Below are 21,335 nucleotides of genomic sequence, written 5' to 3' on the forward strand. Positions count from 1 at the left end.
ATCTTGATTCCAGCTTTTGCTTCGTTCAGCCCACAACATTTGTCATGATGTACTGACCTGCCTCTTGAGAAACCTATATGCAGGTCAGGAAGCAACAGTTAGAACTGGACATGGAACAACAGACTGGTTCCAAATAGGAAAAGGAGTACATCAAGGCTGTATACTGTCACCTTGCTTATTTAACTTATATGCAGAGTATATCATGAGAAACGCTGGGCTAGAAGAAGCACAAGCTGGAATCAAGATTGCCGGGAGAAATATCAATAACCTCAGATATGCCTCAGATGACACCACCCTTATGGCACAAAGTGAAGAGGAACTAAAAAGCCTCTTGCTGAAAGTGAAAGAGGAGAGTGAAAAAGCTGGCTTAAAGCTCAACATTCAGAAAATGAAGATCATGGCATCAGGTCCCATCACTTCATGGGAAATAGATGGGGAAACAGTGGAAACAGTGGCAGACTTTATTTTGGGGGGCTCCAAAATCACTGCAGACGGTGACTGCAGCCATGAAATTAAAAGACGCTTACTCCTTGGAAGGAAAGTTATGACCAACCTAGATAGCATATTGAAAAGCAGAGACAGTACTTTGCCAACAAAGGTCCATCTAGTGAAGGCTATGTTTTTTTCCAGTGGTCATGTATGGATGTGAGAGTTGGACTGTGAATAAAGCTGAGCGCCGACGAATTGATGCTTTTGAACTGTGGTGTTGGAGAAGATTCTAAAGAGTCCCTTGGACTGCAAGGAGATCCAACCAGTCCATCCTGAAGGAGATCAGCCCTGGGATTTCTTTGGAAGGAATGATGCTAAAGCTGAAACTCCAGTACTTTGGCCACCTCATGTGAAGAGTTGACTCATTGGAAAAGACTCTGATGCTGGGAGGGATTGGGGGCAGGAGGAGAAGGGGACGACAGAGGATGAGATGGCTGGATGGCATCACTGACTCGATGGACATGAGTCTGAGTGAACTCCGGGAGTTGGTAATGGACAGGGAGGCCTGGCGTGCTGCAAGTCATGGGGTCACAAAGAGTCGGACATGACTGAGCGACTGAACTCAACTGACTCTGCATAGAAGTTAAATAAGCAGGGTGACAATATATAGCTTTGACACGCTCCTTCCCAATTTGGAACCAGTCCATTGTTCCATGTTCAGTTCTAACTGTTGCTTCTCGACCTGCAAACAGGTTTCTCAGGAGGCAGGTAAGGTGGGCTGGTAATCCCATCACTTTGTGATCCACACAGTCAAAGGCTTTAGTGTAGTCAATGCAGCAGAAGTGTTTTTCTGGAATTCCCTTGTTTTTTCTATGATCCAACTGGATGTTGGTAATTTGATCTCTGGTTCCTCTGCCTTTTCTAAATCCAGCTTTTACATCTAGAGGTTCTCAGTTCACATACTGTTGAAGCCTGCTTCTGCTGCTGCTAAGTCGCTTCAGTCATGTCCCACTCTGTGCGACCCCATAGACAGAAGCCACTGGAGTGGGTTGCCATTTCCTTCTCCAATGCTTGAAGGATTTTGAGCATTACTTTGCTAGCGTGGGAAATGAGTGCAACTATGCAGTACTTTGAACATTCTTTGGGATTGGAATGAAAACTGACATTTTTCCAGTCCTGTGGCCACTGCTGAGTTTTCCAAATTTGCTGGCATATTGAGTGCAGCACTTTTACAGCATCATCTTTTAGGATTTGAAATGGCTCCGCTGGCATTCCATCAGCTCCACAAGCTTTGTTCATAGTGATGCTTCCTAAGGCCCACTTGATTCACATTCCAGGATGTCTGACTCTAGGTGAGTGATTACACCACTGTGGTTATCTGGATCAGTAAGACCTTTTTAATATAGTTCTTTTGTGTATTCTTGCCACCTCTTCTTAATATCTTCTGCTTCTGTTAGGTCCATACAGGTTCTGTCCTTCATTGTGCCCATCTTTGTATGAAATGTTCCCTTGCTATCTGTAATTTTCTTGAAGACATCTCTAGTCTTTCCCATTCTATTGTTTTCCTCCATTTCTTGGCATAGTTCAGTTATGAGGGCTTTTTTCTCTCTCCTTGCTATTCTTTGGCATTCTATATTCAGATGGGTTTATTTTTCCTTTTCTACCCTTCTACTTCAGTTACTACATATTCTATAGAAAACAAAGTGATACACTCAGGCTTTTTGCCTCTGTGTCCTTGCATGAGGACAGGAGAGTTTCCATCAGAACACGAACGTTGTTTCAGTTTGATATTCCCAGCACAGGTATGCCTGATGCAAATTAAGAATCCCACAACATCTGATGACATGTTGGGTGTATGTGTTACTCGCCCCATCGTGTCAGACTCTTTGCGACCCCATTTACTGTAGCCAGTCAGGCTCCTCTGTGCGTTGGATTCTCCAAGCAAGAATAATGGAGTGGGTTGCCATTTCCTTCCCCAGCAATCCGGGGATCGAACCCAGGTCTCCTGCATTGCAGCCGGATGCTTTACCATCTGAGCTACTAGGAAAGCATGTTGGGTGGCCTATTCTATACCAGTCCTTCTACTATGCGCTGGGGATGAAACAGTGAATTAGAATCATCTGCTTCCCCTCTGCAATGAGAAATAAAACAAGGCATTAGATCTCTGCACCCAGTTAAGATTTCGTAAACATAAATTTTCACTGTGCTGCTGCTGCTGCTAAGTCGCTTCAGTCGTGTCCGACTCTGTGCGACCCCATAGACGGCAGCCCACCAGGCTCCCCCGTCCCTGGGATTCTCCAGGCAAGAACACTGGAGTGGGTGGCCATTTCCTTCTCCAGTGCATGAAAGTGAAAAGTGAAAGTGAAGTCGCTCAGTCAGGTCCGACTCTTAGCGACCCCATGGACTACAGCCTACCAGGCTCCTCCGTCCGTGGGATTTTCCAGGCAAGAGTACTGGAGTGGGGTGCCATTGCCTTCTCCTAAACGTACCACAAAATCAACTGGTGGCGACACGGAACTAGAAAGCCTGATTTACACCGATATTTTGGTTTATGTGTCAACTTTTTCTGTTACCAATTCCTATACACTCTCAGAAGTTATTTGGTAGTGCAGTCGCTCTTTGCAGACTCTTTGCGACCCCATGGACTGTAGCCTACCAGGCTCCTCCGTCCACGGGATTTTCCAGGCAAGAGTAGTGGAGTGGGTTGCCATTTCCTTCTCCAGGGGAATCTTCCCAACCCAGGGATCGAACCCGCATTATAGGCAGACGCTTTTACCGTCTGAGCCACCAGGGAAGTCCGAAGTTACTTGGAGCATCAAACAAATTGACACGAGACTCAAATAGGTGCTGTTGCGGGTTTCCGCTACCCGAAGCTCGAGGCACCCGGATCCAAGCGCGCGCTGAACCCACCAGAACACGAGCAAGTCTGCGCAATACCCGCAGTAACCGGCTCCCACTCACCCGGCCCCTCCACCCCTCCTTCCTCTCCACCCCTACAGACCCCCGTCCCGTCCCTCCCTTTCCCTTGGCCCCACCCCTTTTCCCTTCCACCTCCGTCTCTCCCTTCCTCCAAGACAACACCGACTTCCCCACCCCTCCCCAAACAGCCACCTCCCTCTCACTTAGCTCCACCCCTAACGTCCACCCCCTCTATCAAATTCCCCTTCCCAGCTGCCAAATTAGATGCAAGCTTCAAATTCCCCACCCGATGAACCGGAAGTGCGTCATGCAGTGGCGCCGGGGCGCTCCTTTGGCGCGCGCGCTCTAAGCTTTGGGCTTGAGCTAGCGTCTTGGGTTTTGTCTTATTTCTCCTTGCTTTTTGACTTTCTCCGGTCGCTGTTGTCTTCGATTTTGGATATGCCGTCTTCTTTGCTGGGGTCGGCGATGCCGGCCTCCACGTCGGCCGCAGCCCTGCAGGAAGCTTTGGAAAATGCGGGGCGGCTCATCGACCGTCAGTTGCAAGAAGACCGCATGTACCCGGACCTTTCCGAGCTGCTCATGGTGTCTGCTCCAAGTGAGTGATCGTTGCCCAGTTGGTGACTGTTTCTCAACCCAAAGGACTCTCATCTGACTCCATAAATAGGTCTCATCCCCAGGGTGAATGGACGAAGACATCCTGAGAATTTAGGGCGCTCGTGTGGGTTGCCATTCCCTTCTCCAGGGGATCTTCCCAACCCAGGACTCAAACCTGGGTCTCCCTCATTGCAGACAGACTCAGTACCGTCTGAGCCACAAGAGAAGCCCTAAAGGGGAAAAGAGCCCATTTTCTATTTTTTCCTTCTCTCACCCTTCATCACAGGCAATTGAGAGGCTGGGAATGAGGAGCAAGCCCCCATTTGAGGCAGAAAGAGGCAAATATTTTAACCTTAATGAGCTTCTCACTACCTCCAGGTGTTTATCGCTAAGACTGGATGAGGAGGATCACCTGATCCAAGTTTCATCTTTGTTAATATCTCGTGTTACTATCGGAGTAAAATCGAAGAGTAAACGAAGTTAATTTGGAAATCTACTATGTTCGCTGAAAGATATGCCTTGTTATGTGTAGCGTTACTGTAATATGAAATGCTGAAGGGTATGAAAAAGAACTACAAGCGGAATGAAGGAAGGGAACAGGGAAACAAATGATGATGGGTTAACAGGGAGGGTAGGGCAGATTTTGTGCCAACAAAAGACAGGTGTCAGTACAATATTCTGTTTAATGGTTTTAAATTAAGGTCAGGCTCCTCATAGCACATAGAATCACACAAGTTGCTAGAAAAGAAGTGACCCCTGTGTGAGGTGGAAATTGGAGAAAAGTTGAGGAGAGTAAATAAGAAAAGCACAAGGTTTTGGCAAGCATGAACCAAGATATTTTAAGCAGGATGATTCCCAGGTGGCTCAGTGGTGAAGAATCCACCTGCCAGTGCAGGAGATGAGGGTTTGATCTCTGGATTGGGCAGATCCTCTGGAGAAGGAAATAGCCACCGGCTACAGTGCTCTTGCTTGAGAAATCCCATGGACAGAGGAGCCTGGCAGGCTACAGTCAATGGGGTCAACAAAGGAGACAGACCTGGCTTAGCAACTAAACGACGACAGTATTTGCAATGTAAACCTAAAAGACAGCTCCTGCAGTTTAATAAAATTCATTGACTTAAAATCAGAGAAAAGACAGGAACAAAGCAAGGAGTATTTATTCCTGACAGCTACTCACCCGTGGGCTTGTCTTGTAAGAACTGAGTGACCTGTTAGCAGCTCTCATTTTGAACAGCACCACTCCCTTTGACCTCCTTATTTCTGAAAGCAAACTGAAAACAGTCCATTCCTTCTGTCTTCTCTTCATATCTCACCCCAGTTCAACCTGTCCACCTTTACATACAGCTGCCTCACTAACCAAATCTTTTCCTTCTTCCATCCTATTCTTTACATCCTTGTTCCAGTTACACTGAATTTAACACGTTTACTATAACAAGAGACCCCCCTCTTTGATTTTTCATGTATTCGTCTTCATTTCTAGAATGTTCTTCTTTGCCTAATAAGCTGTTCTTCCAGGCTCCATTAAATATCACTTTCTTTCTGTAGGCTTTCGTGATTCCATTGTTTTCCCACTGCCATTTAACAAGCACAGTGTTCTACAGGAAATGTATAGCTGAGTCCCTTCACTGTTCACCTGAAGCTATCACAACCTTGTTAATTGGCTACACCCCAATTACAAAATGTTTTTGGTGTTCAAAAAAAAAAAAACTTTTTAAATTAAAAAATAGTGAAGTGTCTCCAAAAATTATATTTTAATATTAAATAGAATGTCTGCAATTTGCTTCAAAAAATACGTTAGGGAAGAAGTGGATAGGACTGATATATATAAAACATGAGACGGCACATTACTGGTAATTTTTGAAGCTGGATACTCAATACATAGGGATTGACTGAATTTGTTCTCTAGTTGTATAACTTTTTAAATTTTTCATAAAATTGTTTTGTATGTCATTTTCCCCCAACATCTTTGTACTTTAGAGAGGCAGAAAATAGATGATTAGTTAGATCTAAAACACCTTGTTCAGGACTAGGAGGGACTAGACCATCCCATTCTTGCCCTTAGTGTCTAGGCTTTAGCGGAAGAGAAAAGTTGCCAGTTGAGAACACTTTATAGAGTAGTCTGATTCCTCTCCACCCTCCCCAATAAAATACTGCTTTTGTGGTATTACAGACATACCTCATTTTATTGCTGTTTGTTTTATTACACTTTGCGGATACCGGATTTTTGTTTTTGTGTTTTTACAATTGGTTTGTGACAACTCTGCCTTAATCAGATGATGGTTAGCATTTTTTAGTAATAGAGTATTTTTAAGTTATGGTGTATACATTTTTTTTTTTTTTTAACAATACTGTCGCATGCTTCAGCTTCAATATAGTGTAAACATAACTTACATGCACTGGAAAATCAAAAAAAATTTATGAGACTCGCCTTCTGGGGATGTTCATTTTATTGCAGTGGTCTGGAACCAAACCCACAACATTTCTGAAGTGTGCCTGTATTGGTGAAGGGGGTGGGGCTTCCCAGGTGGCTCAGTGGATAAAAAATCCACCTGCAATGACAGGAGACTTGGGTTCGATTTCTTGGTTGGGAAGATCCCCTGGAGGAAGGCATGACAACCCACTCCAGTATTCTTGCAGGGAGAATCCCATGGACAGAGGATCCTGGCACGTTACAGTCTATGGGGTTACAGAGTCAGATGCAGCTGAGCATGCACGCATGAGGGGATGGGGGAATGTGTGATGGGAAAAGGCATGGGTTGTTTTTAAGTGGGAAAGGAAATGCTGTTTTTTCCTCAGTCAGTATTTTGTTTGTCCACAGTTGTTTTTATCTCTAAAGCAGTTTTATGATTTTTTTCCCATTTCAGATTAGTAAAATAATAGAAAAACACTATAAATTATTGAACTAACCATTTCTTTTCTTGCGGAGACAAGTCTTTGTTAAAGCCTTTTCAGTGTTGAAACCAGGAATTGCACCCCATCTCAACACTAGAATTCCTCAGGCCTCCTTTGTGTCAGATCAGAACTTCTTTTTTCTCTATATGCCTTTAGAACCACCAGGCACACAAGTTTATTTTTGTAGCCTGCAGTACTTCTGCTTGCCCATTTGATGCCCAGGACATGGTTATTTTAAATAAATGCTTTGTTTCTCATTTTATTTTTTGTAGATAATCCCACTGTTTCTGGCATGTCAGATATGGATTATCCCCTGCAAGGACCTGGCTTGCTGTCAGTACCCAACCTTCCAGACATCAGTTCCATCCGAAGAGTTCCTCTCCCACCTGAACTTGTTGAACAGTTTGGACGTATCCTGTTCCTTTGTGTTAACTATTTAAAATATTTAAAACTTAGTGTTCTCATTATTACAGTATTTGTTTTGTGTCTAATTAGTGTTTTGTGTACAAGTTCATGTAAGGATTTTATTTAAAATACTTTTAAGTACATGGGTAGTTTGCCATGTGCCTAGAAAATTTCATAATAAAATCGAATGTTGAAAATTGAGTCATATTTTAATTGTTCAGGGACATTGAGGAGAGTGAATTGTTTACAATTAATTCTGCATTTTTGAATGACGTATGGTAAGGTGATACTTTCCTATTAAGTAGGGTGGGGAAAGGAAGTTTTTCCTACCATGCTTTTTCAGTTCAAAGGCCAATGGTTTTTTTTTCCCCCCCTATTTTAACATTTAAAACTGGGAAGTGGCTCTGAAAATATTTAAGCAAAAAATTCTAGGTATTTCCTTCTGAAAATACCCCCCAAAAAGTTTTTGGTGTGTTTTCACACTTACGGGTGTCTTAGTTTATTAGTGATTGCATTTCCAAGGATTACAATAAAAATCTACAACTAAGGGTATAAGAAACTGAAGTACTAATGCCCTCTTCATAGACTGAGAAGTTAGAGGAGATTTCTTATCTTCTAAAAGTAAGATTTTATTTGCTTTTCTTAAAGTGTGGCATACCCTATAAAAGGACTATAGAGGTATTTGCTAGGAAGCTTTTATAAAAATCAATCTGTAACTCTCATGATTAAGACATCAAGATCCTATATGAAAAATTTAAGACTTTCAAAACTATGTTAATCTATTGAGGGTGAAAGGGTTTCATGCTTCAATATAATGTGACATAGAAAAGAAATGGAAAACTTTGGAAAATGTAAAAATAAATAGAAAAATCAATATAAATAAATAAGTAAATAGAGTAAAATCTAATTGATATTTTCCCTTTAATTTTCATTGTCTCTTTGAGACTTTGTAAAATAGTGTTACTAAATATATAATACATCTTATCTTTCACTCTTCTCTTGCATAGTTTCTTAATATTCTTTAATCCTCTGTTAATACAAGAAATATTTCCTTTAATTAGAAAATGATTTTGTTTTCACAGTTGTTTAATTGTCATATAATTACATAAATCTTGGTCTATTTTTCAGTTTCTATGAGGATTATATATAGATTATCACCTAGCTATGACTTTAGCTTACCAAGTGGTTTTTGTTTTTATCACTCTCTCATACAGTTGGAAAAACTGGTCCAGTAAAACAGTGTTAAATGTCAGCTCAGTATTACTCAGAATCAAGATTTTTTTTTTAAGTTAGTAATGGCAAAAACATTACATTTGTTATTTTGTGTATATTTTAAATGGTTAGGTAGCCTATTTAGAAACAATAAATTGTAAGTGTTTTGGTCATACACTATGGCTTTCATTAAACTCTTTGGAAATAAAGATGTTTCATTTGCTCTTTCTACTGAAGAATGAATAGGTCATGGTTTTTTAATTATGTGGTTTTATATGATTTTTTAAAAAATCTTTTGAAACAAGTTTAAGGAAGAGGGGTTGAAATCATTCTGCCTTACATCCATACCACCTCAGACATGCAGTGTAACTGCATGATGGGCGTGTTCCCTCCCATCAGTAGAGCTTGGCTCACCATCGACAGTGACATATTCATGTGGAACTACGAAGATGGGTATGTATGTATGGCTGGTTTGCTTTAGCATGATTAGATTTAAATTATCTTTCTTGTAACAAGTAGTCTACTCATTAGAAGCTGCCTGGCTTATCTTTCATCCAAGTCAGTACTTCTCAGTATACATACTCCCTGGGGATGGGGTTAAAATGTGGATTATGTTATGGTCATTCTGAGGAAGACCTAGGGACCTGCATGTAACAAACTCCCAGGTGATGCTGGGGATCCGGGTACCACTCTGAGTAGGAGTCTGTTTCCCAAACTGATACCCTGTAGTAAAGAGAGTCTATCAGTGATTCTTTGAGAGATAGTATGACTTCCTTTTTTTTTTTTTGATTTGACATTTTGAAAGACCTGTTTTCCCTGCATATCTATGTGGAGTGGCAGGTTGTTAGTTTATCTTAGCAGTGTGTTGTTATTCTGTGGGCTTGACCTTGTGTAAATTAAATGTATATAAAAGGGTCTGAGTGAAGGCCCAAAGCATTCTTGATTAAAGTTTATTGATCTGCTGCATTTTTTTTTGGCTGTGCTGGGTCTATTGCTTCAAGGGCCTTTTCTTTAGTTGCGAGGAACAGGGCCTTCTTTAGTTACGGTATGCGGGCTTCTCATTGCAGTGGCTCCTCTTGTTGCAGAGCAGGGGCTCTGGTGCATGCGGGCTGCAGTAGTTGCCACTCCCAGGCTCAGAGCACAAGCTCAATCATTGTGGCGCTTGGGCTTTGTTGCTCCATGTGTCTCCTGCATTGGCTGATGGATTCTTTACCACTGAGCCACCAGGAAAGCCCTGATCTGATGGTTTTACTCTTGGCTATTTGGAAAAAATTTTTGTCTTCCGTTTCTCCATCACATTATCTTTAGGTGAGGGGCGAGATAACTAGAGAAAGTTCTGTATATATAGTTGTTACTCTTGCTCCTAAGTAATTAATGTACTTGTTAGAAACACACATACAGTGTCATTGAATCAAAACTGATACTACTTGAGAACTTGAAAGTTAACCAATTTTGTTGGCTGGGGTTTTTTTTTTCTTCTTTAAACTTTTCCTAGCTATTTTTATTGTTGAAATGGTATATGTCATAATAGCAGTGATATAATATTGTGATTATTCTTCATGTATCATGCACGTTGCCCCAGTTTGCTGTATTACACATATGTATTCATTTTTGCACTAAAGAATAGAACCTTTTAATTTAGGCATTGATCTCTTCAAGAAAACCTAAAAAAAAAAATTACGAAATATATAGATGTGAGAATAATTTAGTTAAAGAGGGTTTCCATGTTAATGAAAATTTTTATATTTCTGTTGGCATCTAACATACCCATTTAACAGCTACATTGAGCTTATCATGGATCAGAGGCCATTGAGTGCTTGAACAGTATTGAATAAGATAAGCGTAGTCCCTGCCCATGTGGAAAGTCTGGTTCAGCCTTACTGTGTATTCTTCTGAGAGGGTCTTCTTGGACCTGCCACAGCAGTGGATTGCTGTCACTGGAGACTTGCAAACCTGGGGAGGATATTTGGAGTGGAAACCAGCATTCCCCCTTTTCATGGTTTATGTGTAGCTTTAAGCAGACCTTGTGCCTCGCTCTTGACACTGAAACAGTTCTGTTTGCTGGTTCTATAGTCTTTTTTGTGTATGTATATATTCTACAGTTTTAAAGAGTAGTATAAGATAAAAGCTTTTCTGTATGTATAACATGTTTTCCTTCTAATATCGACAGAGGAGACCTTGCCTATTTTGATGGGCTTAGTGAGACTATTCTTGCTGTGGGGCTTGTGAAACCAAAACCTGGTAAGAATTAAAAATAGAAAGATGAAATTATGTTTGTATATCCATGGATTCCAAATATTTTAGGACTGTTGGAGATCATATTTTAGGTACTAAATTTCCTGTTGAAGTTTTGTTCTGAATTTTAATTAGAAATATAAAAAGTGATTAGGAATATTTAACAGTTTACTCACTATAGTATAAGTGAGTCTGCCTTCAAAATTGTTAAATTCTTGAATTTTATCTTGCTTTTTATTAGTCTTTCTTGATTTACCTGAAGTTTCTTGCATTATACATTTTCCAATAATTCCTGAATATAATGTAAAAACCATTTTTAGTCTGTGTGTTTTCTTAGTCCCGGTAGCCCATGGACATGAGAACAGAGTACAGAATAAATCCTAAGAGAATTCACAAGCATTGTTTAACCTAAAACAGATTTCATCTTCAGTACGCTAGGTGTTTAATCATGGCTACTGACAAGCAGAATTGATTGATTTAAATTTAATATACATCTCTTTAAAATACATCTCCCTATAGAAGGAAATAATAGATGAGATTCACTTGTTTACAAGACCTTAGTAGGAATTTTTGAAGTGTAGTCATTTGAAATATAGCCATTTTGAAATTATACTAATTCACATAAATATAAACGTGCAGTTTTATGCACTGTTTTTATGTGATTGCATTGGACATATATTTCCCTTACATAGAATTTTATAGCAGCCTTTACTGTGCTGTATGTTTCTGTATTTTGTTTCTTCATTGAAAAGCTTGTTCATATGAAAGTCAATAGCTGTTCCTGCCCGCTATCATAATAAATACTAATTGTCCATCTTAAATAGTTAAACTTTGTTCTCCTCAAAAGTAATTTTCAGTACAAAATTGAAATGGGAGGTCTTTGATAGGACAATAAAGGTGTTATCTTTGATAAATTTTCATAAATGTCAAGCTCCTTTAAGTCAAATTCTGAAATATTGGGTGTATTTTGAAGTCATTTAGTAAAATGTCTGTCCTTCAGCTTTATTGATGTGAATCTTGAAACACAAAATTGTGACCTTTGTCCCCCTTGGTATTCATCAGTGAAAGTAAAACCAAGTGATGGTAGAAGCTTTGTTATGTTTTCTGACATTTAACACCCAAATGAATACATACAAAAAGATGTCCATTATCATAAGATACATTTGCTTTTATTCTTATCTGTGACACACTAATTTCTGGATATTATAGTATGGAGTACATGTACCATTTCATACCACTCCAGACTTTTAAAATTTAAAATTTAAACAGTAGTTTAGCATGAATTAACATTTTAATATTTTATACTTGGTTTACTGCCTTCTCTGAATCTGTGAATTTATCTGGCTGTGATCCTGAAACTTATTTCATCTATAAACTCATTTCTGTGTCTGTGAGTTTGACTATTCCATGAACTTCATATGGGTGGAATTATGTAGTATTATCTTTTTGTGACTGGCTTGTTTCACTTAGTATGATGTCCTCAAGGTTCATGACTATTGGAGCATATGTCAGAATCTCCTTTTTAAGGCCTAGTAATATTCCACTATATATTACATACTACATTTTGTTTACCCATTTATCAATTGACAGTAACTTGAGTTGTTTCTACCATTTGGGTTTTGTGAATAGGATTATGAACATGAATATAGAAGTGAAGTTTAATTTTAATAAACCTAAACTGTTTTATAATGTAACCCTCATTTAAATATCATTAAATGCTATAGTGTTTGTTTCAAGTTTTTTTTTTAACTTCTATTTGCTTATTTAAATGAACGCAGTAATGTTTTAACATCAACATTAAATTAGGTTGACACTTTTCATATACCAGTTAATCTATTGTGTTATTTTGTCACTGAGTTGTGTCCAATTCTTTGCTCATATTAAAAGTGACCATATTCTGTTAATACTTAAATGTTGGGTATTTTCCAGAAAATAGAGCCTAACTCATGTTTACTTTATCTTAGGCATCTTCCAACCTCACGTACGACACCTCCTGGTTTTGGCAACCCCTGTGGATATAGTGATTCTTGGACTCAGCTATACTAATTTGCAAACAGGTATAGCAACTCACATGTTGTGTTTTTTTAAATAAAAATATGTTGCCCAATTTAATATTATAATTGAAAATTATTTTTTTTCAGTAAGTTAACTTTCTGAGCTCTTTGCTCTTAGGAAAATAATACTTTCCTATAGATATAATATCTTTCAGATTAGTAACTCCACAAAAGAATTATTTTGGATTATTTGCCATGTTAATGTACCTTTCTAAAATGTCCAATGTAAAACAAGGGTAATAGAAAAGAAATAGTTGCCACTAGTAATTTTTCAATAATGCCTTCAATGTCTTTTTTTTTTTTTTTTTTTTAATTTAAGTGGCCATTTTAACATACGGAACACAGAAATATACATTATTCTTTCCCTTAAAGTAAGATGCTATCAATCAATTTATTGCAAAAACATTCAGTGGTTTCTTTTGCATTCTAGTACCATTTTAGGTAAGATAATATTGAATTTCGGAGACTCCAATGAATGAATATTGGGAGGGTAAGAGATTAAAAAAAATAATTAATGATTATTACTGCCATATCCCTAGGCTTTTTTTTTTTTTGCAAAATTTAATACTTTGGTTTAGTTTTTTTGTTTGATGTTTTACTATGTTTTCTATATATATGCTATATATTTTATATATGTTATACATACATACTGAAGATTCTGTTTTAACATGAATTATAAAATTGTTTATAGCAGACTATAGTAATTTTAAAATGTACATTTTACATACATTTTTGAAATTTTTTAGCATATCATGAATTCAGTAAGAACATCAATTCTGAAGACAATACACTGATTGTGTTAAACTTTTAAAGAGTTAGTAAAGTGATTCCTATATTCTTCCTTTTAGGTTCAGGAGTTCTCAATGACAGTATGTGTGGTGGAATGCAGTTGCTTCCAGATCCCTTATATTCTCTTCCTACTGATAATACTTACCTTTTAACAATAACTTCCACCGATAATGGCAGAATTTTCTTGGCTGGAAAGGATGGCTGTTTATATGAAGTAGCATATCAAGTAAGTATGGCATTTATAAACATTTTTTTTCCCTCCCTCTTGATGGGGTATGGATTGGTAAGTTTTTGTCTTTATTTTCTAATTATATAAGTACATTAATATATTCTTATGGAAAGTGGTCAAACATACAGTTTAAGTTGTAGTCCTTCATGGCTACACTATACTTATAAAACCCAGTCCTCTCCCCAGAGGTAACAGCCATTATTGATTCTTTATATGTTTTTGTAGAACATGATATAAAACATCTTTGAGTACTGGAGTGGGTTGGCATTGCCTTCTCTGTTTGAATACCTATAAATATGTTTTTAAATATCTCTGCGTATGTATTTGTGTGTGTGTATACTTATATATAAACATATAGTGTACTTCTGTGTATGTTTTTACTTGGATTATTGCTTATGTTTTGTTTCCTAATTGACATTTTTCTTTTTTTCTTTGTTGTTTTTTTTGCCAAGTCACATGGCTTGCAGGATCTTAGTTCCCCAGTCAGGGATTGAAACCAACCCCAGCAGTGAAAGTGCCCGAGTTCTAACTACTGCCCTGGGAATTCCCCATAATTGGCTTTTTTAATTTAATTTTGTCTTGAAAGTCTTTCCTTGTCAGTATCTGGTAGATAGATAGATATTATGCTTTGTGATTGGTGCATGATTGTCCATAAAATGAATGTACATGATTTATTTAACAGCTCTTTTCTTGATGGACTTCTAGGTTTTTATTGCATGTTTCACAAATAGTGGTATAAGTGTTCTTCTGCAAGCCTCCTTGAACACATGTGTAGATATTTTCTAGTGTGGAGACTTAGAATTCTAATAGTTGTGTTGTCATGTATATGTATTTCAACTTGTATGTTTTCCTTATTCCCTATTACAAGTTGTAGACTCTGTGATCGTATTCCTTTCCCCTCTCTCCTCACTGTATCACTGGCGTTTTCAAACTTACTAACTTTGACCTATCAGAAGAAAAGTGTTTTGTTTTTTTATTACTAGCTGGGTTGAGCATCTTTTCATGTGTTTTTGGTCATTCGTGTTCTCTCTACTCTGAAATACCTTTGCTCCAGTTGCTTTTTTCCCCGCCCTTTAACTATATTGTTGCCTTTTTCATAAGTTAAGGGGTAAGAAACTGACAAGACAAATGTTCTCATAGTCATACAAGGAATTCATGGCAGAGATAGGATTAGAACTGAGGTTAGTTTTTTATGTTACATTGTATCTCTTCCTTACCCAATTTCTCTTGATTTTGTTCACTTTATAAAAAGGTTCTGTTACCGATTTAAGTATGGCAAAACTCAATGATTGAGGGGCTGACTGTAGATTATGATGGTGATGGCTACTATTTTTTAAATTTCCATTTAGCAGTAGTGTGAAGAGTTAAAAATACCTCTATCCTATGTACTTTTGACACTTACAAACTATGGCTATTATTTCCTTGCTTGCTTTCAAATAGAAATTTTTAAGATAAAGTGAATTTATTAACATAGCAGTGTTGAGGTTGCTGGAATAGACATAGCTGGTTTAATTGACAGCAGTGATTTTAGTTAAACACATTTTTAAAATTTTAATTACAGGACTAAGCTCAGTACTTACTTTGAGTAGTATGTCTTTATTTACAATTATTGGCATTTCACTAAAATTTGAGAATGCTTGTAAATGGGTATATAGTAGTTGCTGTGATGGGGGTACCTACCTACATTTACAAGTCTTCTTTCATTTTTTTCTTTTAAGGCAGAAGCAGGTTGGTTTAGCCAGAGATGTAGGAAAATAAACCACTCAAAGAGCCCGCTTTCTTTCCTTGTTCCTTCATTACTACAGTTCACATTCTCAGAAGATGGTAAGTAGAAAATAAATTTGGTAAACAAAAGATTTTAACAAATTATTGACCTAACATTTTCTTAAATTCTTATTCTTAATTGAAACAGTCCGTATTAAATAGAATTTGTTGTATATTTATATGGTCTTTTAAAGGGAGAAGGGATGATAAAACATAGAGACAGCGTGAGTTTTATTCCCAAATTCCTATAAATGTAGCACCTTAGAACGTGTGTCTACTATAGCTCTGTGTACTTAAACCAACCATGTCTGTATATGAGAGAGTTAGACTTACAGAGATTTAATACATGTTTTGCCCCCTCTAAAAGAAATTCCCAGCATAAAATGAATATATCTGAGTTTTTAATGAGAGATATAGTCAGGTAAAGTAATTTTAAAATGCTTCAGTAAGGTAAGATAGAAGCACCTAAAAATGTTAATATGACTGAATTTTTAAATTATTTATTTTAAACAATGATATATTAGAAGTTTCTTGAAGGACTAGACCAGGTAGAACTATTTTACATGTTTTTAGCATATGGTAAACTAAATGTTCATTAAATGTTTGTTAAAAGAAGGAATAATTTGAAACCTGGTTTTGGTTTGGCTTAAACAATTAATTTAGAAGACAGAAAAACTTATTTATGATGCTATTAGCCCAGTCACAGTATTTGATCTTTGCCTTTTTTTTTTTTTTTTTCACATGATGTCTGACCTAAATGCTTCCTAGCTTTGTTCTGGTGCAACTTTCCTAAGATTTAACTACAAAATAGCAGTTTTAATTTGCTATAAGCAGCTACTGTGTTTGATTTGTTAATTGCTTGGATTTTTTTTTTTTAGATCCTATTGTTCAAATTGCAGTTGATAATTCAAGAAATATTTTATATACACGATCTGAGAAAGGAGTAATACAGGTAAGACTAATATTTTGCCACCATATAAAAGTGGAAGAATATCCCTGTTTTTAAGAAAGAAGACCTAGTCACTCTTGGCTTTTCTTATGAAGTCTGTGCTTTAAAACAAAATCCCAAACCACTTCTTATGGCACTAATTTTATGAAATTGTAAATCTCTGAATGTTTTCCTACCTATATGAAGTATCAGAATTAAAGGACTTGTAAAAAGGAAAAGTTTATTTAAAAGATCATTTGTAAAATGTATACAGTTTATAATCATGTTTAAGTGGGTATAATTTTTTATTCACAGGTGTATGATTTGGGCCATGATGGACAAGGAATGAACAGAGTTGCCTCAGTGTCACAGAATTCTATTGTCTCTGCTGCTGGTAATATTGCTAGGTAATATATAACTTATTGTCAGACATTTTATTTACGGGCATAATTATATTAGTTATATGCAGTATACTAAAACTACTCCCCCTTCAAAATATCTCTAGAAGGTAAGGAATGTTGGAGGAAATGACATTCTATTTTATGTTGGAAACAGTTCTTAGAGATGTTTCCTTTTGTTCTTAAGTTGGATGGTTTGAAATATAAGGCGGACTGACTGGTTTTTCAGTGAAAAGGACACCTTGACCTGTGTTTTTCCTTGGAGTTTTAAATTATGCTCTGAATGGTCTGTGCAGGCATTACAGATATTATGACTAGGAAACCAGAAATCTCAAAGTGTGTCCCTGTTTGTAAATACTCCGCCCTTTTAACACATCTACATAGTAATTTCGTTGGTCTGATAAGTGACACAAGTTCCATTTGGGAACACAGAATTTCAGAATTGTATTATTCTCACTGTCTTCTTGGGGAAATTGAAACTAAGAGCTGTTACAATTTGCCTGAGGTCTAAACTCCTAAATAAGTGCTGAGACTCAGCCTAAAAGCCAAGTCTTCAGACACTGTGCACTGCTGTTTGCATATGTCACAACTGACTTAGCTGCAGAAATTTTCTTCACATAACACCCGACTTTTCAGCTTCTGTTGTCTGTGTGTCTGGGTCACTGCTGCGGTCAGATATCCTAGTGATAGCATGGTTTCTTTGCTCCTCAATGACCAAGAAATTCTTGAGGCAGATAATTTAAAAGGAAGAGTTTTCTTTTCTTCCCCCAGTTTTTTTTGGGAGAGTTTTTCACATCCACAGAAAAATGAAAAAAATAGCATAATGAACACTGATATACCCTTTATCTAAATTTACCAGCTGTTAACATTTTGCTTCATTTGCTCACTGTTTTGACCTATATGGGGGCTTCCCAGATAGCACTAGTAGTAAAGAACCCACCTGCCAATGCAGGAGACGTAGGAGACGCAAGTTCGATCTTTGGGTAGGGAAGATTCCCTGGAGGAGGAAATGGCAACCTACGCCAGTATTCTTGCCTGGAGCGTCCCATGGGCAGAGGAACCTGGTGGACTACGGTCCATGGGGTTGCAAAGAGTCAGATAGGACTGAGCATGTGCACACACACACAAACACACACATACACATGACCATATGACTTTTATCCTTATGTCCTTCACTTTCCATATCCTAAGCTCTTATATACTGTATTATCATTACCACATCTAAAAAATGAATAATTTTATAATGTTCTAATTGTATAGTCCATATTAAAATTATTGTCTCCCACATCTTTCATAGCTGTTTTTCTTTACATTTTTCTCCACATTCAGTCATAGCTCATGAGCTACATTTGTCATTAGTTTGTCTCTTTAATATAAAAAAGACGTCTTATTGCCCTTTTCAAATGTTAACATTTAGGAGGGCGGGACAGGAAAGTTATTAGTAGCATATCCCAGTTTCTGAATCTGTCTTATTTTCCCCTTATTTATAGATTCAGGGTAATACTATTTTAACTAGTATTACATGATGTGAGCTTCATAGAGCCTTACATTGAGGCACATAATACCAGTTTTCTTTTTTTTTTTTCCAATTTTCCTATTGATTGATTAACACTTGATTAAGATGGTATTCACCAGAGCTCTCCATTATAAAGGTTCACTTGTTCCCCTTCTTAATCTTTGCAATGATATTTTAATGTTCTAGAACAACTTGTTGACCCGCTTACCCAATGGACGTAGCCTTCTCTTATGGTCTTTGAAAAAAGGATTACTCTTAACATTGTTAGTATGAAAAACACAGAATCGAGGGGTTTTGTTAGTTCTTGCTGCTGTTGCATTGCTTTCTAAAAACTAGTCTTAAACTATTTTAGCATATTTAAACATGTAAGAATCCTGGTGGAATGTGTTCCTGGTAATAATTTAGTAGATACATTTAAAACATAAAGTTCAGCTTTTCTTTCTTCTAGGACCATAGATCGTTCTGTTTTTAAACCAATTGTTCAAATAGCAGTGATTGAAAACTCCGAATCACTGGACTGTCAATTACTGGCTGTCACACATGCAGGTATGTTGTTTTATTTATTTGTGTGCTATTACTGCGATAACTTTATAATCTTCAGGTTTGGAAATGTATGACTGGAAATGTGTTTCTATTTCTGTATCTGTTTTGTCAAGCTATATTTATAATTCATAAAATGAAGGCTTTTGAAAAATCAAAAGATTCCTCAGGCTCTGTCTTCTGATTTTATGGATGTAAAACCAGGCCTGAAAGGTAAAGTGGCCAATATTTAGTGACAGAGTCTGGTCTTAAAGTTGTAGACTCTTTCTGGTGAAATGTGTTGATTTATCTCCCGGTTCAAGTGGTGTTGTCTTAGAAACCACTCCAGCTAGTACAGTACGTGGTGATTTAAAATCAGTCAGGAAAATGAGATGTGACTTTAACAGAATTCTCTGTTTTTCTGTGGAGTTGCTTCAATACCATATGTACCTTGTATCTTTTATTTGCTGTTAATGACAGATAATTTTATTCCATGATCAGGTGTAAGGCTGTATTTCAGCACTTGTCCGTTCAGACAGCCATTGGCACGGCCTAATACACTGACACTGGTCCACGTCCGCCTGCCTCCTGGATTCTCTGCATCTTCAACTGTGGAAAAGCCTTCAAAAGTACATAAAGCTCTTTATAGTAAAGGTAAATTCGAAAATACTGTCAGATGGAATATTAGATGTTTAAAGTTTTAAAATTAGATTGCCTTGTGAGGCATTTGAAAATAACAAGGAAACTTCCAATAAAATTCAGAAAATTTTGGATTTTTTTATCCAGTTTTTTTATCTGTTTTTTTTTTTAGCTTTTCAAATTTTTTAAATGTCAATTTTTTCATTGACATATGATATTCATATATATATAAATATATATATAAATACTGTAGTTTTTAATATCTAAGTACTTTTTAAGTTGTTTTGAACTTAAAAAGTACTTGTATATGAACTCACTGGTCAAAATCAGTGTTATCCATTGAGACAGACTTTGAACTTTGTTTTTTCAGGATGGTTATAACCGGAAAACTTGAATGACTTTTCTGATACCATTTGTCCATGTCTTCATGGATATGGAGAATTTTGCATCCAGGAGTATGAAAGTTTGATGATGAACTCTTGGATTCATAATTAACTTTAAAAAATGAGATTCTAGTTAAACATCAAAACTAGAAAAACCTGTGTGTGCTTTTCTCCAATGTGAGAAAGCATCTGTTAGCTTATTTTGATTTTATAATAATTTTAAAGCCTTTTCTGTACTTATTCTACTATGACTTCTAATGTTTTATTTTTCAACACCCAAATGAAACTTGCCTTTACAAATGGAATTTTTTCAAATACATTGTAACATGCAGCTTCACAGCATATAATTGAGATACAGTTTTTACATACCATAAAATTTAGCCTTCTAAAGTGTACATTCTGGTAGTGTTTAGATTATTCACAGAGTTGTATAACCATCACTGTTACCTAATTTCAGAATGTTTTCATCACTCCTAATGTTTCATCATTAGCAGTCACTCAGCTGCTAACGGGTAAAGAGTTCCTAATAAGAAGTCCTTTTGCCATCCTTATGCCAATATCCCACTGTGATTACTATTGCTTTGTCATAAGTTTTAAAATTCCCATTTCAACATTTTTTTTCCAAGATTCTTTTGACTATTCTAGAACTCTTTAATTGTCATATAAATTTTAGAATCAGTCTGTCAATTCTGCAACTAAAAAAAAGCAGATGGGATTTTGATTGTTGAAAATATAGATGAATTTGAGGGGTATTCCCATCCTATAAATATTGCCTTCAAATCCATAAATGTGGGATATCTTTCTGTTATAACCCCTTTAATTTTTTATAGTAATATGTAAGAAACTATAAATTTTGCATTTCTTCACTGTATTTCTAAGTATTATTTTTGATGCCATCATAAATAGAATTAAGTTTTAAAGCTAGAAATCTAGTGAGGGAAAATATGGTGGTTTCAGTTATGTGCATGATACAATCAAATTTCAGTTTTTCAAACTTTATACACTAATTTTAAGAAAACATTTTCTTGCTACTTGATATAAACTATTCTCAATTTCTTACAAGCTAGTTATATAACTTAATAATTAATTAGGATCCCATCACTTATAGTCAGCCAATGGACTCAAGGTTAATATCACTAAAATCAGAATGAAGGGAGCAAATCAATGGGAGGAATTGGAACTGAGCTTAGGAAAGCATATTTCAAAACCAAACTATAATGTCAGCTAATATTGCTTAGGTAATTCTTTCATAGTACATTTATCTCTGCCATTCCACTAGTAACTTCATCATTTTTATTCATGGAGTATTTAAATTAAACAGTACATGAACTCTCTTTCACTGAATATTACATACCATTGATTGTAAGTCAACAATTTTTTATGTACTAAATACTTTTTAAAATATAGTAATTAAATTAATAAGCTTATTG

At 36.6% G+C, this 21,335-nt stretch overlaps 1 protein-coding gene across 3 annotated transcripts in view; it reads left to right on the plus strand.

Annotated features, from left to right (window-relative positions):
- Positions 1-3,523: 3,523 nt before the first annotated feature.
- Positions 3,524-21,335, plus strand: part of NUP155 (nucleoporin 155) — a 53,171-nt gene continuing 35,359 nt past the window's right edge. The window contains exons 1-11 of one of the 3 annotated variants that reach the window (XM_070774744.1): positions 3,524-3,943; positions 7,107-7,244; positions 8,808-8,904; positions 10,622-10,692; positions 12,651-12,743; positions 13,589-13,755; positions 15,477-15,582; positions 16,401-16,474; positions 16,766-16,857; positions 18,813-18,910; positions 19,385-19,537. In XM_070774744.1, the coding sequence (XP_070630845.1) occupies positions 3,613-3,943; positions 7,107-7,244; positions 8,808-8,904; positions 10,622-10,692; positions 12,651-12,743; positions 13,589-13,755; positions 15,477-15,582; positions 16,401-16,474; positions 16,766-16,857; positions 18,813-18,910; positions 19,385-19,537 (1,420 nt within the window). In that variant the 5' untranslated portion in view covers positions 3,524-3,612. The remainder of the gene's footprint in view (positions 3,944-7,106; positions 7,245-8,807; positions 8,905-10,621; positions 10,693-12,650; positions 12,744-13,588; positions 13,756-15,476; positions 15,583-16,400; positions 16,475-16,765; positions 16,858-18,812; positions 18,911-19,384; positions 19,538-21,335) is intronic. The other 2 variants (XM_070774743.1, XM_019982974.2) reach the window with 2 other exon arrangements.

This window comes from Bos indicus, chromosome 20, assembly GCF_029378745.1.
Source record: "Bos indicus isolate NIAB-ARS_2022 breed Sahiwal x Tharparkar chromosome 20, NIAB-ARS_B.indTharparkar_mat_pri_1.0, whole genome shotgun sequence".
Classification (NCBI taxonomy): domain Eukaryota; kingdom Metazoa; phylum Chordata; class Mammalia; order Artiodactyla; family Bovidae; genus Bos; species Bos indicus.